The 26,258-nt window shown below is 41.6% G+C and overlaps 1 protein-coding gene across 1 annotated transcript; it reads right to left on the bottom strand.

Annotated features, from left to right (window-relative positions):
* Positions 1–15,476: 15,476 nt before the first annotated feature.
* On the bottom strand, positions 15,477–17,133 carry LOC306855583 (uncharacterized protein; the record flags this gene model as incomplete). The annotated part of the gene is made up of 4 exons (XM_079394347.1): positions 16,605–17,133; positions 16,471–16,518; positions 16,111–16,392; positions 15,477–16,018 (listed from the first exon to the last, which is right to left on the bottom strand). Exons 1-4 carry the CDS (start codon positions 16,675–16,677, stop codon positions 15,477–15,479), a joined length of 945 nt encoding a protein of 314 aa, XP_079250473.1. The 5' UTR covers positions 16,678–17,133.
* Positions 17,134–26,258: the final 9,125 nt, after the last annotated feature.

Below are 26,258 nucleotides of genomic sequence, written 5' to 3'. Positions count from 1 at the left end.
AACAGAGTAAGGAGAGATGACTGAGGACGATGGCGAATGATCACCACTGACAAGCATCCAATCTTGTAAAATATGTGGCAAGTACTGCCGCTCCAATACGTGCGATCACGAATCTCGAAAGTGAAAGTGAAACTAAAAAGGATCGTGCATTCAAAAGCAGTTTCAATGCCTGGCATAATAGCGGCTCCCTGATGCCTGCAATTTACATACAGTATAATGTACATTTATATACAGGGGAGGGGGGATCACGATTTTGAAATCTCCGCATCTACATCTACTTACACAACCATGGCAACTACAATCGCGGTAACAAGCGAAGATGACACAAGCATATTCAAGCAAAAGCCAACATGGATAAGTTGTGTGAAACAAAGCAAAACAATGTTACTCACCTATCAAGAAGAAATAACGCAACCTCTGTGTCCGATTAGAGTCCTTCCCACTCCTTCGCTCCACTGCTGGAATGCTGCTGATTGGCTAAAACTTAAGTGTGTTTTGGGACTCGGTCAGACACTGCGGTCAAAAGCGTTTTAAAAAAAATAGTTTAGTATACATTTAAGGAGGGGCCGGGCCGCCACTAGGTCAAAGTATTCTTCGGCCGTCTGCATCCGCGCACCGTCTGCATTATGTAATTTTTGTCTTCAAGAGGGCTCACGGACAGCCGTGCTTTTTTAAGACTGTGTGGACGGTGAGCGTACAACAACGCACGTGCGAGGTAGTGAATGTCGAGCTCGTCCGTCCGCACTCATCCGCGGTGAGTATACTTTGAAAGCTGCGCGGACGCGGCTGTGCGCGAGACGGAAAGGAATGTGGAAAGTGAAGTATACCCGGGCCTTTAGGCTAACCCTCTGGGGTCTGAGGGTGTTTTGGGGGCCTGGAGAACTTTCGAATCTGCCACAAAACGCGTATACGTGTTTGTCGACCCCAGAGGGCTAATGTACATAGCGGAAACCCTGATTAATCCTCTGTTTACCGATGTCACCTTTCGTAGAGACAGTGAGGGGGACGGATCGGGTCACTATGAATCCCCCACCCCCCTCCCTCCCTAGTGCCATCTGCGCACCTGCTGTTTCGGACTCTGTTTATATCTCGCCAGGACTATTGCTCTTGTTATTGGATTACCCCTCATGTTAAGTCCTCTGGAAATTGTTCGCCGATCGTAGACCTCGCTAGCCCTAGGATTACTCTTTGTCTTGCCTGTGTTATACCTGTTTGCCATTTTTTGGCCCTTGCCTTTTTGTGACCACGTCTTGGAATAAAGCTTGCACATGGATCTGCACGTCTCACGTCTCCTTCGCCCCATGAAAGAAGCTACATACTGTGGGTGTGCTTTCAAGACTAGGAGTTTATTGTTTTCATTCCAGGTAATGTGTAAATGTTTAGAGTTTTTACTACAATTATAATGTACTTTATTGTTCTCAGTGGCATCTACGCTAATATTAGTCTGAGAGAGAGATGGTAGTATACGTTGTGTCAAAATGGTTGATTTATTACCCTCATAAAAATTCCACCCCCCCTCCCATAACTGGACACCTGTTTGGACACCTGTTTTGTACACCCCCTAGCCCCCACCCTCCTCTAAGCGGCCATTTTATTGACCTTATAGTGAACTTAAGAATTTATGACTGTGTGTGTGTGTGTGTGTGTGTGTGTGTGGGGCCGATGTTATGTGGTTTAAACTTTAAATGGTGAATTTGTGTTAAATGGGGTAAAGGGAAGTTTTTATTAAAGTGTTTTCACATACATATCAAGAAAAAAACATCAAACATGTACGTAAAACGTACAAAGACTGTTTATTTCCCTACAAGTGGAGACTTAAAACAGGAAAAACGTAGAAAATAAAACAAAAAAAGCATTAGATACACTATCTTAAAACTAGTTGTTTGACAAAGTTAAATAGAAGAAGTGAGCGCGTTCGTTTAAACCTATTTTGCGGTTTTAAAAAGTTGTGAGTTTATAACAGATACAAAGTTAAATAATATAGATTCGTTTTTATCTTACGATGGTACGCGTGTTTTTCCCTTACAAGTGGACACTAGTCTTGTTAAAACAGTTTTAGGAAAAACTAAAACAAATAAAAAAGCATTAGATACGCTATTTTTCCTATCATTAGAATTTAAAACTAGGTCCTTTGACAAAGTTAAATAAATAGAAGAGTTGCGAGCGCGTTCGTTTATCTATAACAAAAAAGAATCGGATGCGTTAGTTAAAACAATAAGATATTTATCAAAAAACTATGTCTTGCTTTTTAAAAAAAAAAAAAAAAAAAGTTTGACTTTATAACAGATACAAAGTTAAATAATATAGAGACGAGTTCTCTTACCGTGAAGTGAAATAAAAAATATCAGACCGTTAAACAACAGTATAAGATAGCTGTAAAAATCTTCTGACATTACAATTGAAAACCTAGTCTTTGTCCCAACTTAGAAAAGTTAAACAAATGTCTATCTTACGCAGCGTCCGTTTACACAACCTCACGCTTCGGTGTCAAAACTGAGAATGAGCTGCGGGCCGCTGTCAGGCCACACCCACATCACCGTCCTAATGTGGGTGTAGCGATAGCTCCCCTGTTGTAACGTCGTGTTTAAAAACCGGTGTTGAGGATAACTTATCTTCACCTAGACGTAAAATACGTACGTAGCTTTTGCGAAATTGGAAAAACAGAAAATTATTCTACAATGGCTGAGGCATCAATACCTAAAACCCCCGAGAAGCCCGTCGTGGATGCTATGGATGATCTCACTCTAGCACCTAGGAAGATGAAACATGGTCCGTGTTTGACCAATTTCCTCCACGAAGCTTTGGATGACGTTAAGCGTGAGTTTCATTTATCCGGTAATCGCATATGCGGTTACAACTTTGACAAGACCAACAGGGAGGTCAGGCTGAGCACCGTGGACGCCGATGAAAGATTCACGTACGACACCAACGATGACCCCGAACTGTTTTTCACAGTAAAAGACTGGTGTTTATTTTACAACCACGTTTGGCGTGATTTAAAAGACGGATGCGATGACCCTCTATTCATAGGGGAATGGAACGGTGTTACGCCTGGAATGCGTTACAGAGTGTTAGGGGATCAAGTTAATAAACACAGCAATGATTACATCTACATACTTTGTAGCGATACCACAGAAGGTCTGCCCGAACGTGTTTGGCCGATATCTGAAGAGGATCATCTCAAATACTATAGTATTAAATTCTTGTTTCAATGGAAAGACGTGCCTGCATTAGAAGACATATTCGGAAAGATTGACAAATTGTTTAAGTGGTGCGATGCGTTTGACAGATACAACAACATAAAAGTGAAATTGTTTCACCCTGAATGGTGTGTGACCAGTCGGAGAGGCGCTCACGTAGCACCGCCCACATTCTATAACCATTAAATACAGACCTCCCCAACAGCACTCAGAGGTAATAAACTTCGATCGCTAACGGTGGCAACATGTCCCAAGAAAACGTTTCAACCGCACCTAGTTCTGTAGGCGATGACAATGCGTGTGCCGCATGGACGTCTACGGATAACATCGTCTGGTTGGACAAATTTTGTAAAGAACTGGGTTACCATAACCTCGCATTCTTGGCGAAGTACGGTCCGTCTCAATCTACGGCGGACGATGGTACAAGCTCTGATACCGTCTCGGACAACGTCGACGGATGTATCGGTGTAACCGGCCATAAAATCATTAAAGCTGTTGTCGGGATCATTCTGGAACATCTGGTAGACAGACAGTTAAAGAAAGATTGTTATGGCTGTACGACGGATCATCCATCGCAAACGCAACATTCATGTCTCTATGAGGCTCCTGCGTACTATTTTCTCGGGTGTTTTGAAGAACTAAGGGATAAAGTGTGTAAACCTGACCTAAAACACATTCTGGCCCGAACATTGAAACTGTTTGGTTTAACCCCACACCTCCAAAGGATTCAGGGTGTTGTCGATGCTGTACTGTGCGAACTCAGGGATGAAATGTTCATAGTCGGAGGATTGGCTGAACTCAGGACAACGCTTGTGAACGAAACCTGTGAACAGGCTGTTTACGACGCTGTTGACAACTGGAAGAAAAGTGCTCCGGCAGGTTCCGACTAACTGGGAACATGGGAAACCTCTGCAACACAGCCTGTCTGACAAAACTCTTATTTAAACGACACATTAAGAGAGAAATAATACATTTATTGTATAAGATTATCGATGATGAGACTGATTGTTATGTGGATAATAAACGTTTAACGAAATTAAAAAATCAAATGAGCATTGTACGGCGTATGTCGGCTGAGTGGAACATTATGCTGCGTCAATGTATTGCAAAGGGTTACGATATCCAGACGACTGTTTAAAACATTCTTGAAAATATGTCTGAATATGAAGAAAGTCTTAAAATTGGTAACATTTTGTGTCTTTGTACTTATGTAACCGATGTGTGTGTGATGACCTTGTCAAGAAAAGAAGCAACGGATGTGTGTGAAATTATCGATGTATTAACTGAATATATGATTGAGAAAAATATTGTAATGTGTGTGAAATTCCTTCAATATCTAGATGTTGTGTAACCAATCATATTTAATGTTTGATTATGACTTCTACAACTGTTGTAAATAAAAATCCATGACACTAACAGCGTTTGTCATTATTTTCTGAAAAACACGGGGGTAAGATGTCTGAATTAATGAAAAAAGTGTACTACAATCCTTCAGATCCAGGATCTTTGGGGGGTAAAGCACGGTTAAAACGCGGAGTGTTACAGGAATACGGAGTAGCTCTGAAGGATAAAGAAGTGACGGATTGGTTAGCATCTCAGGACGCCTATACGTTACACAGAACCGCACCTGTCAAATACAAGCGCAATAGGGTAGTGGTGTACGGAAAAGATGCGCAGTTTCAAGCAGACCTGGTTGATATGTCTGCTTATTCGAAAGAAAACGATAATATAAAATTTTTACTAACGTGTATAGATATCTTTAGTAAGTACGCATGGGCTCGACCGCTGAAAAATAAGACGGGGAAGGAGGTTACCAAAGCGTTCGAATCTATACTCAAAGAAAACCGCATACCGCAAAAATTACAAACTGATAAAGGCACCGAATTTTTTAACAAACATTTCCAACAATTGATGAAAAAGCATAACATACATCATTTTGCTACGGCGAGTGACGTTAAGGCGTCTGTGATTGAACGTTTTAATCGAACGCTTCGCGGAAGAATGTCACGATTTTTAACAGCTGTCAATTCAAAACGTTATTATGACATCTTACAAGATCTTATAGATGGGTATAACGCGAGTTATCACAAAAGTATTAAAATGCGACCTCTGGACGTTCATAAAGAAAACGAAGCGGAGGTGTTTAATAATCTGTATGGAACCATGCGTAAAGATGCACCTGTCTTTAGGTATAAAATCGGCGATGTGGTTAGAGTGTCTAAAGTCAGAAATGTGTTTTCTAAGGGGTATGCGCAGAATTACACGGAAGAGTTTTTCACTATAGCAGCCTGTATACCCCGCACACCACCGGTGTACAGGCTACAAGACTATGACGGTGATATTATCGAAGGATGTTTTTATGAAAAAGAAATACAAAAAATTATTGTGAATCAAGATAAATCGTTTAAAATAGAAAAGATTTTAGATCGAAAAAAGAGAGGGAAACAGGTGTTCTGTCTCGTGAAATGGTGGGGATGGCCGACTAAATTTTCGTCGTGGTTGGCAGAACGGGAGATCTTGGACATACGGAAAAATCCTTAAAGTAACAATGAGACGATCATGAGCATCATTCGTGATAATCTATATCATGAGCGAAGGCGGATTTTACGTTACGCTTCCTTGCAACGCGTCAATGGACGTGTATCCTGACAACCGTATTTCTAATTACAAAACAAGACTTGCCAGAAGTATGGACCTCAAAGGTCATTGGGAGGTGGGGTTGATCGAATTTTATTATCCTATATCCTGGTATACGTTTAATGAGGAGGATGCGGCGTTTGTTATCAACACGACACCCGGTATACTGGGGTATCATGAGGATCGTCACGAAGAGACTGAGGGCATGATTATCTATATTAAAGAAAAAAACCTTCAAAACATATCTAAAGTGTGTAATGCCTTAAAACCGGGATATTATGAGGATGTGTTGTTTCTGGTTAGAGAAATAAATGCGAATCTACCTCCTAGAGTGACCCTCGGTTACGATCACGTCAAAAACAGGATATTTCTAAAAGCACCGACGAACACATCTTTGATATTTTATGGAAAGTTGGCTATTATTTTAGGTTTAAAACCTGCCGCATCTCTAGGTTCTGTAAATCAACCTCGCAAAGATCGTACTGATGACGCACCTGTCGTGACGTACGCCCCGCATCAGGCCGACATAAGAGGAGGGTTTTATAGTATGTATATATACACAGACATGATTGAATATCAATCAGTCGGTGATTCGTATGTACCGCTACTGAGAACTGTACATATAGAGGGTGCGGCTAACGACATCATTAGTGTTAGATTCGATAAGCCGCATTACGCACCTGTGAATAAGTCTAATATTACAGACATTTGCATCGAAGTCAAAGACGATCAGAACAAACACGTCCGTTTCACTTACGGTAAAGTTGTGGCTAAACTCCACTTTAGACCCGTGAAATAGTTGTTTTTTTGTTTTGTTTAACGAAACTATACGACTATGGATCCCGAACGCTATATCGCTTACTACCGTAACCAAGCGGGTAACGGATTACCCGGCTATGCCGGTGGGTCTGTCATGTACGGTTCCGGTATAGGTGGTATTTTCAAAGCGCTTTTCAGAACAGCGCTACCTCTGTTGAAAAGAGGTTTTAGTATAGCAAAACCGCATCTAAAAGCCGCTGCGAGAAATATAGCTAGCGACGTAGTAACCACAGCTCTATCGAGATCGTATAACGATAATAACAACGACGTCCAAAACGGTAACGGATTAATGGTCATGTCACGCGGGTCTTTTAAACCGCCCGGAGTGCGAATGCGTAGGGGGAGTGGCCGGGTGAAGAAGGGTAAACCGGCTAGTAAGAAACGTACGGTCGCAAAACGCTCAAGACGTTCCCGTGCGAAACGTGTAAAGAAAACTGTCCGGCGCAAAAGACCGCTCAATACTATTTTCTAAACCATGTCTCTATTTCACAATATGTCGGAGGAGTGTATTAAATCCGAGTTGGATTTATTTACCGTACCTATGACTCAGACATCTATCGAAAAAAATAGATACGTCGAAATACCACCGCTATCCGCGATAACGGACTCATCGCCGCTAGAATTTTTTATTGCGGGGACAGGCGAAGATTACGTCGATCTAAATAACACTCTGTTATATACACGGATCAAAATAACCAGGCCGGACGGCAGCGATATTGCAGACGGTGCGCCCGTCGGGTTAATAAATTACCCCGGCGCCTGTATATTCTCGCAGGTGGACGTTTCTCTAGGCGATCGTCTGATAACGCAGAGCTCTAGCACTTATCCTTATAGGTGTTTGATCGAAGCGTTGATAAATTTCGGAAAAGATACCCTCGAAAGCGTCTTTTCAGCAGGATTGTTTTACAGAGATACAGCGGGTCACATGGACGCTACAGACCCTGCTGGAGAGAATGCGGGTTTAATGAAACGAGCCGCGTTTACCAATGCTAGCAACGTTGTAGAGTTACTAGCACCCATCCATAGCGACATATTCTTTCAAGAAAAATTAATGTTGAACGGTGTAGATATAAAAATACGGATGACGCGAGGTAAAGACGAGTTCTGTCTGATGCGTGATGACGGCACCGCTTATAAACTCAATATTATATCAGCATCTCTTTTTGTGAAAAAAGTTTCGGTTTCGCCGGGTGTACGGCTAGGACACGCGCAAGCTCTTTTATCGACCACCGCTAAATACCCTATAGAACGCGTGTGTCTGAAGAATTTCTCTATCCCTGTAGGATCTCGCGTGTCTAATCAAGAAAATCTTTTTCTCGGAACGCTGCCGAAATCCATAATTTTAGCAATGACGGAAAATTCAGCTTTTTCAGGTGCATACGACAAAAACCACTTTGCTTTTAAACATTTTAATCTGGAATTTTTGGCTTTATATCGTGACGGTGTCCAAATCCCATCCAAACCCCTGCAACCGGAGTATGAGAGAGGATCTGCCGTGAGGGACTTTTATCAACTGGTATTATCTACCGGTAGACATCTTAAAAATCATCCTCTGGCGATAGATCGTCAGGATTTTCTCAACGGATACACCCTCTACGGGTTTAATTTAGCGCCCGATGAAGATTGTTCGAATCACGTCTCTCTAATCAGATTGGGGAACATCAGACTGGAAGCCCGATTCAGACAACCTCTCAGACAATCCATAACCATCATCGTATATGCGATTTTTGATTCGATCGTCGAAATATCCAATCGAAGACAGGTGCTGGTCGATTATTACTGAGACGTTGAAATGAATACGGTTCAACTAACGGCAGTCATGGATAAAATCGCACACAACACGTATTTTTTAGGAGTGCTTCCGTCCGATCACCTCCCCAAATCAGCTTTAAAGAATTTACCTGCCATGCTTATTTTTAACACGGATCCATCCACAGAACCGGGTCAACACTGGGTAGCCATCTACATAAATAACGATCGCATTAGCTGTTTTTTTGACAGCTTCGGTGGAAACCCTAAAGATCAGCGTTTTCCAAAGACCGTCCAAGACTTTTTAAAAAACAATTCTATTTGCGTACGATACTCTAACAAACAGGTTCAAAACATTGCATCAGACGCCTGTGGACAACATTGTGTGTTTTTTCTGTATCACATATCAAAAGGGGTCGATTATGAAAATATTGTTAAAATGTATTATGATGATTCGATTAAAAATTATGACATGGTTGTTCGTTTTGTAAAGAGACTGAAACCTAGACTCTGTGAGACATTTAACTGTAATCAGTGTGTCCAGATCTGTAAATCTCTGTAAATCATCTAGAACGTTTCTATAATTTCATGTTTAATAACTAAAAGACAATGTATTAACACACGTACTGTATAAATGAAAGATGTGATTAATAAATAAAAAGATGTAATCACAAATGTATCTGTGTGTGTCTGTGTGTGTGTGTGTGTGTGTGTGTGTGTGTGTGTGTGTGCGTGAGTCTGTGTATAAATAAAAGACATACGTAATCAGTCATGTTGATAATTCAGCGCAGGTTTAATACAAACATTTCAATCATGTTTACAAAGAAATTATGTTAAAAAGACAACCAGGCGGTAGCATCAAGAGCCGGCGAATTAAAAGCGGGTCCGATGGGGGTATTAGGTTGTGACGTAACCGCAGGCTTCTTTTTACCTCTCAGTTGTTTCAACGGAGAGGGTGTCTTTGGCGACATCTGGTGGGTCTGTGTGGGTGATTTTCTTTTCAGGCTCTCGACAGCTCGTTTAACTTGCGTATTGCTTATAGTTGAAAATGGTATGTTTAAAAGGGCAAATGGTATGTTTAAAAGGGCAAAGAAATTTGTTCCAACCGCGAGGTCTGTATTCATCACGGTTCGTGTGAGGGGCTGTTATACTTTTAACCAAATCCAATATGTGTGATCCGGAGATTACACGTCCTTTAAACACAAACTCTCCAGATTCTGTCCATGAAGACAATTGCTTAGCATTAGACATTTTATTCAAAATGAATTTAATGTTTTTTAAACTCCTTCGTGGTACGTTGTTTAAGATCTCGTCGACGATTTGATCCTCTCCATCACCGTTATTAGACGCCGGGGCAGGTGCGTTAGTACTCGGTGTGACAGGTGCTTCAGCAGGTGCGTCGGCACGTACGGTGTCCTGTTTCGGGAGCGTGAGAGTTAAACTACCGCTCTCCAAATCGCCCTGTTTTACTATAGTTAAATACCTCTGCAGAACATTGGCGTAAAGTTTAGCTTTCCCGTGTGGATCTAAATCGGTCCTTTGTAATATTTTTCTTATAGCCTCGTCCAAATTGTTCTCCACAACTTCTTGGATCGTCTCGCGAATATTCCCGGACCTTAATTTATCCAACTGGTTCTGAGGAATCACGTAATGCTTTTCAGCATATTCCATTCCTAATGTTGTCTGGATGTTATTAAACTTGTGATAAATGGTATGGCCACGCTTAACAGGGGTACAAGAAAACCGCCTCTCTGATTAATCAGTCGTTTTTTTCTTATGACGCTAATCTTTTTATTCGCAGCGTATTTGATTTCATCTTTTCTCTTTTTTAATCTTCGGAACTGCGCCGTGTTTTTTTTTTTAAAAGATATCTAAACAGTTTTAAAAGAGGTAGATTTTTACAAAGCCTGTCGCTCATTTTCTTTCTTATTTCCACCAAAGTTTACCGCGTTCTTTTCTGCACGTACACCACCTGGTGATCTGAAAACAGACCTGATCTGAGACGAAAGCGCTCGGGCATTTTAGCTTTAAAGTCGATCAAAAGGAAACCAAAGGGTTGATTGGTTGCATCCTGATAACATTCCATAAAATATTTGGTATTCCCTGGAAAAATCTGACGACCTAAAACCATTATTTGCATGGAATCTCTCGGGCTTTTGTACAAAATAATATAGTGCGTGTTCAGTGTAATAGTTCTGCTGGTTTTACCTTGAAAAAACAGATTCTGAGTTATCAATATAATGGAAAATGATTTATGATGGACATATTTCGTGAATGCTCGTGAGAGCTCATCGTTCGAATATGCTGATTCCATTAAATCATCACAAAATAAAATAGATTTCTTATTAGGAGGTAATAAATTTTCATCCATTAAAGATTTTGGAATACCTTCAATAAATTTAATATCAAACAATGACAAGAGTTCATCATACAAAGGTTGCCAACAGCTGTATAAAAACACAATATTATCCAATTTTACATCAATCAGCTTATCTGCATTACACAACAAATTTTTTACAAAGACAGTCTTTCCGCTGCCGGAGGGCCCGGAGATCACTGCGGAAAAAGGAAATTGAAAACGAAAATCAAAACGTTCTTCAACATACACATGGTGTGATCCAGACATGTTGTTAATATCCGTAAGGTAAAGTTGTGTAGTCGGTCAAAAGAACCCGTTTGTCATAAACCACTTTGAACCTTTTCAAAACTGATCTATTATGCAATGTGAATTTCCTTTTATCACGCACAATGGTGTCTGTCCGTGTGAGCAGGTGGGTCGTGTCACGTGATGTCACATAACCATGTACCAGACAAACCATGCTTTCTAAGGTAACGATTTGAGCGTTCGAAAAATGCAAGGTCACACCTTTAGCTTTAAGGGTGACTTTATTTTTTGCAGTTTTAAAACCGTACGATTTTGGTCCGGTCGCGGCGAATTCAACGATGCTGTCATCTACGTCAAGCTCGTTAGTCAGCTCACCTAGATATGATCCTGTTTGAGGCATCCATTCGCCTTCTTTTGTTGAAAAGATAACGCTGTCTGTATCTACGTAAAAAACACGAGATCCTAATCTGTCCATAAGATCGTATAATTCCAAACGACCGTAAGCGGTGGTGAATGAAGCGATAAACACGTTAACATCGTTCGCGGGCGCGGGGTCCGTCTCCGCACAACACCATTGGATCAACGCCACTGTGTCCGACACGAATGAGAAATGTTTTATGTCATGGCTGTTTCTAAATATATAACGACTGAAATCTTCAGGTTCAGTTAAAAGTTCACTTGTTGGTAAATTACACCTAAGCCCGAATCTCCCCCAAAGAGCATTTAACAAATATTTATTTATAGATCTACGGGCGGGGTTAAGGGCGATTTTGTCGATGTCCAGATGAACACCCTCCTTCTCAAAATAGGCTTTGACGTAGCACTGTTTTTCGTCATCTGTCACCACGTGCGGAGGAAAACCTGAAGCCTCTTGTTTGAATTTGAGAAACGTCTTAATGTAATCGGTGAATAAACTGTCTGAGGTCTGCGGAAAATGCCACACTTCCACAATTTTGACAACCTTATATCCTTTAACTACGGCGTGTGTGAGTTCTACGCTCGTCCAAACCCCTGAAAACGCGCGCTCTTCTTCTCTGTGTTGACAGCGCTCCTGTAGTTGCTGCTCTGCGCATGTGCGACACAGAGCAAACAATAGTTTCCCCTGTGACGATTTAAAGGGGATGAGAGGATGTAGCAGTTTATGTGGGGGTAGTACAGTACATTTAATAAGTCCGAAATACGACTCGATCGGTTCAAAATCTTTTAAAATTATTTCAGGATGACCGATCGGGTAAGTTTTACGCGACTGTACGAAAGGATACAGCGACGTAAAGTCCAGATATGAAACGCGTTCGCCCTCTGCGGTTTTATGATAAAGTTTTAGGGCATTCGTCCGGCCACCAAAAAGCGATTCCCGAGGGTTCAGTCGTTCAGGAGGTGTGTAATTACTCATAAAAGCCATAACATCAGGGTCGTTTTGTTTGGCTTTCTCCCACTGGCATTCCCATATAGTACGAACTTTGAGATTGTAAGTTTTACGTAAGACCTCCATTTTATTATCAGACTGTCTTCTGAGTACACCGTAGGGTATTTTTGATACAGGATTTAACTCGTTAGGGTTGAAACGGCAACAATGACCGTGCCAGAAACATCCCAGGAATTCCAAAGCTATTCTATCTCCGTTAATCTCATAGTATCCGTCCACATGATAAGCACCAAATCCTACTTCTCCGTGATTTAAGGCATGATGAATATCAACATTTTTGGTCGCTTTAAGGTATTCCAACCACTGGATGGACGGGGTAGAAAAAGCTTTGTACTGGTTAAGATACGCCTTTCTGTGAGTTAAGGCTACGGTGTCTTTGGGTAAAAAAAGGGTTTTAAACACCTTCATTGCACAACCGGCAAGCGTTACACAGCCAAAGGGATCCACGTTTGTGCATTCGATAAATTCCCTTCTGTATTTCATACAGCCCTCTCGCAACAAAACAACATCGTTCTTGCAATACATTGCGAGTTGTTTTTTGAAGTCAAACACCTGTCCTACCACGCTCTGGTACCAGCTGTCGAATTTTATCTGATCAGAACCAGACATCGTACTATATCCGTAATATTCTTTAGGCGGATACACACCTACATAATCTGCATTTTGCAAACGATTAAAATGATGGGGAAAGAAACCTTTTTCGTCTGTGTTTAGGTTTAGAGCAGCTGTCATTTTGGACAATTTCATAGACAAAAAATTGTAGCTGTCAATATATCGCTGTTTAAATGCGTGATCGTACATATAGGACAGTCTACATCCTTGCAGTATGATTTTTGGCGTCAACCCCTGATTTGTAAAATACTCGAGCAATATATAAGAATCGAACCCCGATGCGTTGTGAGCTATAAATGTAAAGTCAGCATATTTTGCCCTTCTGAAATGTTTAATCAGCTTGTCTATACAGTCGATACCTCCGGCAGTAAACTCCTCACCGTCTTGCGAAATGGCACACACGTAATTTGCTACATGTTTACCATTTTCGTGCATTGTCTCAAAATCATAATAGATATACTTTTCACTATGGTCGTCAGGTTTTAGGGGTTGTATATAACATGCGTGATGCCCTTCATCTACCAGAATCTCGTTGCAATTCGTACATTTGGACGGCGCGCAGACATGTGGTAATAGTTTATCGCCTGACCATTTTGTTCTGTATTGTCTGCAACACTTATCGCAGTATTTCAGGAGGTCACACCTAGATCGCCCACCGTCGATTTGCGGTTGTTTATGCATTTGATAACAGAAGTCAGATCTGCAATATTTCATGCAGTCCTCACATTGCAACCATTTCTTAGCCTCTGTGAAGCATTGAGGGGTTTTACACGTGTTACATGTAAATTTGCAATAATGTAAGTTAGGATCGTTAAAGCCTTGATAGCAGTACTGGCAGACATACCCGTATCCTAAGAATGCTTTCAAGTTTTTTATCATGTAGTAATGATCCTCGTGTAGATATAAATGCACGGTGTTCTGATGGGTTTCATTTGTGTTTTTATACACATCCAATTTACCTGAACACGATCTGTGAAAGATTACTATTTTCAAGTCTAACATCATTTCGAATTTATATACGTCATGAAAGGCAATTTTATCTTGCACCCCATAACCCAACGTTGTGTGTATGTCGTCGGCTATTCTGTACAACTCCTGGTCAGGAGTATGCGGGTTTAAAAAATGCGCTAGACATATACTGAAACACATATTGTCTGATATATTTTTTGGGATGAAAAGATTCATCTTATTTTTTTGGATGACCATGTTATGTGCCAAATCGGTTAATTTTCTACGACCCCCTCCTCGGTTATTTCTCGCCACTGATACGCATAACTGTAATGCAGAATCGGCCCCCACGTCCGCGTTGCTTTGAGCGGCTCGTTCGATCTGATCGAGAAACGTAGCAACGTCGTGGTTATTATCCGGTGTTAGAACCGCATTAATCGCTGTGGGGAGACTCTCTCCTTGCAGAGACACGTTCATAAATCCGTCTTCACCACCCATCAGTCGTGAAAAATCAACGATCTCGTTCAAAATATCTTGCAAAAAGATATTATACGCGGCGTAATCATCAGTGTCAATTTCACGGAAATTTAAAGTTCTACGAATTTCTAATCCGTTAAATTTCGGTCTAGAAATAATTGTAAAATCACCAACACGTCCTCCTTCATTTATTAGTCTGTCTCTAAAGTTTTGACTGAGACCCATTTCTGGAGCAAACCGATCATAACCTGAGGAGTCGTCGTTAGACGGACCCGCGCCGGTTTGTTCGCAGTCGTTTATAGACATTGCTAGCCATTCATGTTGAATATCTACGAGTTCGTGTAATCTTTCGATCATGTTAAGCGAATCTGGTTGTAACATCTGTAACTGATTACGAATCAGATCACGTAATTGATCTGCATTATTTTGAAAATCGCGTCTGGGTCTCGATGTTCTCTGTTCCTCCTCTGACTCATGGTTATGCAAATCGTCGTGACACCTTTTACTGGTCATTTTGAAAATTTATTTTTAAATCAGTAAATACAAAAACAGTCCAACCTTAAAGACAAACGCACCCTCTTGAAAACATCACAATGGTTCACAACATAGCATAAGCAGATATGTCAACCGGTTGTAAAATGAATCAGAAACAGATAATAATAACCAAATACAAATCAATACATATGAAATGTTGATGATATAAATCAAACAATCAATGATGAGAAGAATTTGTCATACATGCTAATAACACAAATAAAACAATGATAATCCGTTGTCAATAACAAATGGTGATGTTTGTATGAAAAATCCGATACATTTCACCATGAACTAGCTACTAATAACACGAATAAAACAATAATAATCCGTTGTCAATGACAAATACTAATAATTGTATGAAAAATCAATACCTGTAACATACAAATAATGTAAGATATATATAAAATATATATGTATATATATATATATATATATATATATATATATATTTTTTTTTTTTTTTTTTTTATCTTCCACCCATCATTCGATCATGCAATTCTACTAACATTCTTTGTAAAAGATTCAAACGTTCAGATATCAACGATAAGGCGTTAACAGTAAGAGATAATTCCACCTGATGGTCACGGACAGATTCCGGTACGTGGATCATACCGCGTTGAAACTCTCTGAATTGATTATACAACTGTTCGTGACAGTTTCTCCAAAATTCAGCCGCGTGTCTTAAGGCGTCTGTATGTTGTTGCTGGCATTCGATTACGTTTCTTAAAATCGAAATTACATCACCTTGACTGTTAGATGCAATCTCTTCTACTTCCCGGTATGATAAGGGCTGTCCAGCCAGGTCGAAGAGTCTCTCAAAGTATCGGTTAAGACGGTTCAGCGCCTCGCGATCAAGTCTCCTATTTAAATCACATTCACGGAACAGTTCCTGGGGTAAATCCTCCTCCTCCTCCTCCTCAGCTTCCGAATCAGCGAACGAACCCTGATCCCAAGCATTAATCATGGAATCAGTCCAGGCTGTTAGGCTTCCTTCGTCATGACCTTGTTCTGAAAACAAAAGAATAACAATAATGCTTTTATTAATTTATTAGATAAAAGCGGAACATAAGAATAATCTGATTTTCTGTTTTAATACATACCATTATTTTCTGAAGTCCTTAAACGACTTGTGCTTGGCGCATCAGCGTCCTGTTCCGGTAATCTCAGACGTTTTACGCCTTGACCGCAACCGTATATTGGCTGGCTGGGAGAACCGGTCTCTGTCCTGCGCCCACTCTCACAGTCGGTAAGCGTGTGAACTCTTTCTGTTGAACAGTCACCGTGGGAGGGATCGGACTGTGTGACATTATCTGGTTCGTGACGTAAATCCGTTCTCACCGCAACCTCCTCTGCCGCGACCCCGACGTCATCATCCCCTTCGGCTGTCAAATCATCAGAGACCGTTTGAGACCCTGGAACTTTTTTTAAGATGTTAAGAAAAAAAAATCTGTATAACTCACCATTAACTCCCACGTCGTCACCACGTATAAATAGTTGTGCTTCATCAACTGTATAAATGATAAGGATTGTTATTACCCTATTATGGGCGGTTATTAGATGTTAAACTGTTCAATAGCCAAATGTAAAGACTTACATATATCTTCAAGGATTTGTTCCAAACCCTCGTCAAATTCGATATTCTCGAAAGTATCTGAAGATAATAACATAGTGTTAAACAAATATACATTAAAATATTCATTTTAAACAAAAATATCATCATAAATATCATCTGTGAACAAAACACAGACTTACCGTCGTAATTGTTAGCCATTGTCCTTAGGTCGGTGAGGTATTTTGTTGTCGTGGGAGAAACAGAGTTTACAGATAATGAAGATGTAATAGACCGTGGTTTTTTAACGTTTCAGGGGGTGTGACGTTTTCAGCAATTGTATCGTAAACCGTTATCGTAAAAAAAAAAAAAAAAGATTCTGACTTTTGTAATAAATCTCATCAAAACAGTCCCGCTCAAATTCATCACCTGCAGTTACCCGTCTGGTCTTCATCAGTTTACTGAACTCTGTTGGAGATGGGTTGAAACGGATTTTAGATCTTTCTTTTTTTCTTTACAAGATAATTATTTCGCGTTATCGTAGACCCTCTCGCGTGTAGACCCTGTTCTTCCCTTATCTAGAAGTGTTTAAATTCGACGAGAGGTTTTAACCATCAAAATCTCAGAATATCTGTTTATTGATCTCGTATGATGTAACCCATCATTTCAAATACACGTTTGAAGCAGGGACTGATTTAATTCTTATGTCGGGAAGAAATAAAACCAGGTAAAATGAAGTAAATTAAAGATTGTTTTCCTGCAGCATACGCCGTCGTCTTTGTGGGACATGTATTTAAGTTTGTGGTTATCGCCTTCTTTGACTATCTCATCACATCCTAAAGGTTAGTTTAAAGTCGTATTCGAATAGATTATAAATTCATTATAAATACACAATTCTCAACTACATCTAACTTCGCCAGACGTGTGTCATGAAAAGGTTCAATAGGTCACACTTCCTTTGACCGGGTTGGGAAGTTTTGTCTAAACCTTCGACAGAGACGCACAGACACAGAGGCAGGCGTGCCTCATAAATGCTTAAAGCGGATATCCTTTGATCGCTGAACATGTTAGAAACACCATCTGTTTTAATCAATGGACCGCGTTCTAACAAAGTTTACGACGCCAGATCCCCTCAAAAACTCATTAGATTGCAAATGAGTTGAATCCCCAGAAACTTTAGCTATTTTACAAGGAGTCTGTTGATCAGATAACACCGTTTCAGTGCCCGTGCGACCAGACGCGCAGCGCACTTTCTCATTCGGTCGCTCTGCGTGAGACAAAACATTTACATTCGTAAGATGTTGTAGAAAAAAAAAAAAAAAAGGTTTACCACCCCTCTAATTATGACTGAAAATCCAAAACATTTGCTATCATTTCAGTTTCTTCCCGCACGTGTATTTTAACCGACACAGCACACTAGAAGTTTTAAGATTGACAATATCAAAGAGTAAATAAATAAAAGGTGTTAAGTGTGAATAACTAAAATAAAATAAAATAAAACAACACTTTCCTGCGGGTTAGAGGTGAATGTTTAAAAGAAAACATGTAACCTGATTTTAAAAACGAAAAAAGTCTGGGTTATACCACGGCAGAAGAGTGACAAATATCAAAAGCCTATTATAGGAATTAAGACGCTTAAATAAGAACATTTTTCAAACAATGTTTTTGAAAACAACATTTTTCCCCTGTGGGGCGTTTGTTTAGAATCTTGTGTGACCTTTTAAAGTGAAAAGTTTTATGATGAATGGTGAACGGTTTCATTAATTGAGAAATGTAAAATATTTATAAAATAACTTTGTTCTAATGTTAAAACATTACTTTAATTCTTTTAACACGCAAATCTTCAGACCGGTCTCTCCTTACAGCGTTAGAGGGCGGTGATGTGGGTGTGGCCTGACAGCGGCCCGCAGCTCATTCTCAGTTTTGACACCGAAGCGTGAGGTTGTGTAAACGGACGCTGCGTAAGATAGACATTTCTTTAACTTTTCTAAGTTGGGACAAAGACTAGGTTTTCAATTGTAATGTCAGAAGATTTTTACAGCTATCTTATACTGTTGTTTAACGGTCTGATATTTTTTATTTCACTTCACGGTAAGAGAACTCGTCTCTATATTATTTAACTTTGTATCTGTTATAAAGTCAAACTTTTTTTTTTTTTTTTTTTTTAAAGCAAGACATAGTTTTTTGATAAATATCTTATTGTTTTAACTAACGCATCCGATTCTTTTTTGTTATAGATAAACGAACGCGCTCGCAACTCTTCTATTTATTTAACTTTGTCAAAGGACCTAGTTTTAAATTCTAATGATAGGAAAAATAGCGTATCTAATGCTTTTTTATTTGTTTTAGTTTTTCCTAAAACTGTTTTAACAAGACTAGTGTCCACTTGTAAGGGAAAAACACGCGTACCATCGTAAGATAAAAACGAATCTATATTATTTAACTTTGTACCTATTATAAACTCACAACTTTTTAAAACCGCAAAATAGGTTTAAACGAACGCGCTCACTTCTTCTATTTAACTTTGTCAAACAACTAGTTTTAAGATAGTGTATCTAATGCTTTTTTTGTTTTATTTTCTACGTTTTTCCTGTTTTAAGTCTCCACTTGTAGGGAAATAAACAGTCTTTGTACGTTTTACGTACAGGTTTGATGTTTTTTTCTTGATATGTATGTGAAAACACTTTAATAAAAACTTCCCTTTACCCCATTTAACACAAATTCACCATTTAAAGTTTAAACCACATAACATCGGCCCCACACACACACACACACACACACACACAGTCATAAATTCTTAAGTTCACTATAAGGTCAATAAAATGGCCGCTTAGAGGAGGGTGGGGGCTAGGGGGTGTACAAAACAGGTGTCCAAACAGGTGTCCAGTTATGGGAGGGGGGGTGGAATTTTTATGAGGGTAATAAATCAACCATTTTGACACAACGTATACTACCATCTCTCTAGTCTGTTTCATTCTTATTCCGAGGTCACCATTGTCACCAGATCCAGCCTGTATGTAGATCAGATCAGTGTTAATTTTGTTGACGACGACGAAAAATATTCGTCAACGAACCTTTTTTCTGTGACTAAGACGAGACGTTGACGAGCTAAAACTAATATCTGATGATAAAAACTATGACGAAATTTATGCCACATCTTCGTTAACAAGACGAGACGGGACTAAAATGTTATTTGAGGACTACCGGACATTCAAAATACATCCTATAGGCTAAGTTAATTGTCTTGTCTTTCAAAATGTGCGTCTCTGTCATTGGATAAGGTGCGTTTGCATGGCAGCCGCAGTGGACGGATAGGCTACCAAAACACGAACTAGCGATCTGAAACAATGGCCTCAGCACCCGAAGGGTTAGGGAGTGGGTGACCAGACGCCCCATTTTTCCCGGGAGTCACAATTCATTGTCGATTAACTTAAAGTTAGTGAAGGTGCGATAGGCGGAAACGCGCTGATAGAAGTGCTCTCTCTCGCGCACGCTCCACTTCTTCAGTTCTCATACAGCGCGCGATCAGTACTCAGTGCTCAAATACACACACAGCAGTCCACATGTCTCTCATGTAGAGTATCTCACGGAAATACAGTCCGTTATGGTTTAAGTGATCTTAAACAGGTGGGTGAAAACTGAATGTATGTCAGTAGGCTATTATGCATACCTTCCGTCTTAAATGAACAGCATGCACACCTTCCGTCTTAAATGAACAGCATTCCTAATTATCTGCCATAAATGTTAACCAACAAAAGATGTTAAATAAATGTATACTTGTTAAGTAAACCTACTGTATCTGAAAAAAAACAGTTTTTCCAAATTCAATCCTTGATTCAAATTTCTCATAACTAAGTTTAATTGATTTGGTCTAAAGAGAGAAGAATTGATGACTATTTTTGTTTGAATACTACATATAAAATAACTACCAAAATAAATGTTGGTAACTGCAGTTTGACTAAAAGTAATGACTAAAAGTTGACAAAAATGCAATGACTTTTCATCGACTAAAACTAGACTAAAACTATGAAAGACTCAAATGACTAAAATGTGACTAAGACTATTAAGCTTTTTCGTCTCAAGATAAAGACTAAGACTAAATAAAAAATGTCTGCCAAAATTAACACTGGATCAGATGGTGGATCAGGACCTAGAGATGACCTTGACAGCCCTGAATGTCAGCGGAGACCATGTCAGCTAGATGAGCTCCAGAGACAGGTCCCCTCCAAACACTTTGTTGGCCATCAGGATAAAACCACGAGAACCAGACAATCCTCTGCTCAGTCTGACCTATGTTGCAGCCTAGAATTAAACCACACCATGCCGGTTTCATCTGGCCAGAGGAGAACTCCCCCCCCCCCCCCCCCCCCCCCCCCCCCCGACTGAGACTGGTTGCTCCCAAGGTTTTCTACTCAATCTCTGTCACCGATGGAGTTCTGGGTCCTTGCCGCTGTCGCCTTTGGCTTGCTTATTTGGGGATGCTTGGCTGATGTCTGGATGCAGTCTCGGATGAAAGTTCTGATGGTTTGAAGGGTGATGAACTCCAAAAGATGTCATTCTGGCTCGGTGGTGTTTGGGAGAGTTTTCTCCCAGATGAAGGTGATGAGAGAACTAAGAGAGACATCAGCTGGATCTTTGATGAATGGAAAGTCAAGGCCGAAGCCTGGCTCAAACTTAAGGTACATACGACTTCTAGCTCACAACCTCATCTTCCCAGTATCTGAAAGAACCGCAGACTGACAAGGCGGGTCACTGATGTGAGAGCTTTATCTGATATAGAGCCAATGGTGACTTTCACTTTTGGAGGGAAAGTTTACGACTCTTTGTCTTAGACCATGGTATTTTGCATATATGATTCGATTGGGTGTTGATGCACAAACTAATAAAGATTCTTAGAACACTAATATGTTGCATAGGTATAAACATGCAATATACACTCTCAATTAGATCATCCGAGGACAAATTCATAGAAATCAAACATGGTGTAGTTAAGGTTACATGAACGAGTGGTTCTATCATAAGCATGCATAAAACAGTATACAATACAAAAGACAATATACAAGAACAGTAATAATATACACAATGACCTGAGGATATGTGATAGGAAGGTCAAAGAAAAATCTGTCTATGAATTAATGAAAGAAGTTGTTTCCTATAGCAGTATGTGTCTGTTTTAGAGAGAATTGAGTAGGGGGGAAGATTCTCTCTACATACTTTTAGGGCATTTATCTGATCTGGCTGAGGTGTCCTGGTTGCCATGGTAACCAGGGGTCTGAAAGTGAAACTGAAAGTGATGTGACATGTGGCTAAGTATGGTTACCCATACTCAGAATTTGTGCTCTGCATTTAACCCATCCAAAGTGCACACATGCACAGCAGTGAACACACACACACACCATGAACACACACCCGGAGCAGTGGGCAGCCATTTATGCTGCGGTGCCTGGGAAGCAGTTGGGGGTTCGGTGCCTTGCTCAAGGGCATCTCAGTCGTGGTATTGAGGGTGGAAAGAGCGCTGTACATTCACTCCCCCCACCTACAATCCCTGCCGGACCTTTAGGTTACAAGTCCGACTCTCTAACCATTAGGCCACGACATCCTGGCACCCAGTATGCTTATCGGGTGAGGGGTCTGTGATTATTTGTTAATCTAATGAATCATTGATTTGTTAAATCTAATGAAAAAATGTGTGTCGGATTGATCCAAATGCTACAGCTATATAAATAAAGGTGACTTGACTTGATTTTATACACTGTAACACCTGGTTCAATTTGTTTGTTTTTTTTATTTCTGCCTCATTTTAAAGATGTAATTGTGAACAGTAGAAATATTTGTAATTGTTTGTTTGCTAACATTTTGTTTAGCTTGTTTAGTTTTTTCTTAGTTGTTTTTTTACAGTTGTATTACAGATGTAATGTGTCAACTGGAGCTTTAAAGGGAAACTTCACCCAAAAATAAAAAAATTGCTGTTAATTTACTGACCCTTTGTTACATGTTGGGTTTTTTTGTGACTGTTCCATGTCGGGTTTTCTGTTTTCCCCTGTGTCCTAGTTCAGTTTAATTAGTCATTGTGTGCACCTGTCCATCCTCGTTATCTGTCCCTTTATAAGTTCCTGTGTTAGTATGTCTGATTGTCGGTTATTGTTGCTATTATTGATGTGTGTGCACTCCCCTGTTTGTATCTGCTCCTGGAATCCTGATTAAAAGAAGGACTATTGTCTATGCTCGTCGTGCGCTCTTTGTTCCGCACAGCATCCGTAACAGAATAACCGACCAAAACAGCAAGTTTGCGGCGTTTTTCCCCCGTTTTATTTTCCCGGTTTTTGCCAAGTTTTTTATTTTTTTATTATGGATCCCGCTGCCCTCGTCATCCTGCTGGAGCAGGGGGACCGCTCTCTCGAGGACCACACCGAGGATTTTTTGTTCCTGGCCAACTTAACACACTTCCCGGACTACTGCCTCTGCACGTTCTACAAAGCTGGACTTAACATCACCACACGGCGGCAGTTGTCCGGGGACGGCCCTCGAGAGAGCCTCGCCGCCTTTATCGAGTGGGTGCTGGTGTCTTGCAAATCGCAACTCACCGTGGACCTCGCAGAGAATGACACCAGTCCCACTCGGGACCCAGCGCCCAGTCCACTACCACCCCGCAGCGCGGAGCTGCCCGAGCCCACCGCAGACGGAGAGCCAGAGCCTGCCGCGGTCGTTGAGCCATCGCCATCAGGAGCGACAGAGCTGCCGATCGTCCCGGAGCCCGAGCCCCAAACGTCTGACCAGGTGCGAGAGCCGGCAGTGCATCCGACGGTGGAGAAAGCTGTGGAGATCGCGGGGGCGATGGAACGTCCCGCCCACGGCGCCACCGCTGAGGGTGAGCATGAACTGGACCTGGGAAACCTCATTAACTTTCACACTGACACAATCATCCTGAAGCCAGCTCCTGTATTGGATTTCTGGGAAATTATCCCACCCGACCTCCCTCTCCCACCGCCTCTCATTGATCTAGTTCCTACTCCAACACCCTCATCACTGGAGTTCGTCAGCCCCTCTGCTCACCCTCAGCACACCATCTGTGGCGTGGGCTCGCCGCGGGTCTGCCGACCTCCAGCTCTGTTGGCGTTGAGTCTGGAGGATCCCTCGTCTCTGCCCTCAGCCTCCGAGACCCAGACTCCGCCTCAGTCCGGCGACCCTGCGGCTCCACCATGCCTTCAAGCTCCCTCGGCTCCACCGGATCCCGTCTGTCCACCAGCTCCACCGGGCTCCCTCGTCCTTCCGGCTCCGCATTGGTCAGTCGTCCCCCTACCTGCACCTCAGGACTACTCTCCTTGGGCTGCGCCCCGTCCCTTCGTCCCTCCGGCTCCGTTGGGCTCCTCCTTCCCTCCTGCTCCACCTATGTCCTCTGTCGCTCCGGCTCCGCCGCGGCCTTCCGGATCTCCGCCTGCGCCGAGGTCGCCGAAGACATCTGCTCCGCCTTGGACCTCCGGATCTTCGGCGTCACCCTGGCTCTTCGGCTCTCCGTCTCCACCTCGGGCTCCACCTCCACCTGCTCCGCCGCCGTGGGTCGGCCCCATGGAGTCGGCGGTCACTCCTCCACCATGGCTCCTCCCTCCGTCGGCTCCCCCGTGGGCCACCATCCTGACTGTGGCCTGGGTCGTCATCTGGCTCCTCCTGTTCCTGGCTCCCCCTTGGCTCCTCCCACCCTCCACTCCCCCATGGACTTATTGTTTGGACTCCATGTCTTTTCTCTGTCACCCTCCTGTTCCACATCCTCCTCCAGAACCCCCACCCGCCCTCCTCAGTTGTTACGTTACGGCGTGAGGCCACGCCTTGCGGGGAGGGGGCGATATGTTACATGTTGGGTTTTTTTGTGACTGTTCCATGTCGGGTTTTCTGTTTTCCCCTGTGTCCTAGTTCAGTTTAATTAGTCATTGTGTGCACCTGTCCATCCTCGTTATCTGTCCCTTTATAAGTTCCTGTGTTAGTATGTCTGATTGTCGGTTATTGTTGCTATTATTGATGTGTGTGCACTCCCCTGTTTGTATCTGCTCCTGGAATCCTGATTAAAAGAAGGACTATTGTCTATGCTCGTCGTGCACTCTTTGTTCCGCACAGCATCCGTAACACCCTTAGGCCATCTAAGATGTAGGTGAATTTTTTCTTCATTCCTGTATGTTTAGTCTGTATGAAAAACATTATAAATGGAGATTGTTATTAAATAAAGGCTACTATGTGTTGTAATGTGTGTGTTTTTAGTGATTGATAAACACCAGTTAATAATTTTTAATAATTTTGTTAAACTATAAAAATATGTTTATGTAGTTCCATAGTTGCACATCGGCATCAACTTTCTCCTCCTCATAATGTACGGGGCAACTGATGAGAAAGTGGGACGGTCTGCTGTAGCCACTTAATTTTCACTATTACAGCCCAGGCTAGGCATAAAAGTTCTTCTAGCAATTCATCCTAAACTAGGAGGAGATACAGGTGAAGGAAAGGAATGTGATAGTGTAACATCTAATTGCCCGCCTATGTTTGTAATGTGATACATAGGAAAGAAAATCACTGTCACTGCTACAGCACACAAATCATACTGGAAAAGAGTGACTCATACGATGGAGTGATATCTACACTCCCCATCTTTTACAAAGGAAGTGATAAGAAGCACTCATCCATGTATCAAGGGCACAATAGGTAATAGAGCGGGGTGCTCTAATGCAACATTTCTTGATGTTCGCAGCGGGGGATGTATCACTTAAATGCTGTGGACTTAACCTTTGCCTCCCTGAACATTTGGACCATTTCCTCAACGGTAGAACCAAATAGTCTGGAAGACAAAATCAGGGCTTCCAGAAGGCCTTGTACTACTTCTTTAGCTCCAACCAGTTATCCCACAGATTCCGCTCTGTGACAACCATGGCAGAAAGCGAGCGGCTGATGAGTGGTCTGCTTGGTGGCATGGAGGGCAAAATCTGTGGTGTGGTGGAGCTACAGACAGCCATGTTAATCTATATTCTGTGCGACGCTCAGGACATGCCTCTTCTCTGTACTGTTGTGATATGTCATATTCGTGTAGCAGCAGTGATGAGAGATCACCACTCTCATCACAAATCGGTGAATCTTACCATCCCTACTGGAGTTGCTTGAACACAGGCTGTTTAGGGCTTCTTCCATGACTTTTTATCATGACCATTTTATCGTGACGCTCCGGAAGAAATGGAAGGCTCATGACCGGTGATCGTCTACTAACCGAGAGGAACTGCTTATATCCACCACAACTCCCATCACATCTATCTCCTTAGTTATAGAGTGGGCCAACAACAGGCAGATCAGAAGAGGCAGCTGAGTGTACTTCCTGATCTAGCCTGAGAACAAAAAAAAGCTAATAAACAAGGCTGGGTAATAGGCTAGGCCCATCTCAAGCTCCTCAGCAAGCTCTACCTTCGAATCCCACATTTGGAGTCGCTAAGCAACCTCAGCGGCAGCAAGATCCAAACCACATACTGCAGTTGCCTGGCTTCTGCGCCCCTTAAATGAGTCACAGTGAGCACAGCAGTTCTCTCAAGACTTGACTGAGTGTGGTCTACTCTGAGATGGATGATACGAAGATCATGTGTGTCCTCTGGGGTAATAAAGCATAGAGGCATGCATCTTTTAAAAGTTTTCTCCATCTTTGAAATGCAGCCACTCTCAAACACATAAACA

The sequence above is a fragment of the Barbus barbus genome, assembly GCF_936440315.1.
Source record: "Barbus barbus genome assembly, chromosome: 36".
Taxonomy (NCBI): domain Eukaryota; kingdom Metazoa; phylum Chordata; class Actinopteri; order Cypriniformes; family Cyprinidae; genus Barbus; species Barbus barbus.
This window is presented reverse-complemented; position numbering and strand designations above follow the sequence as displayed.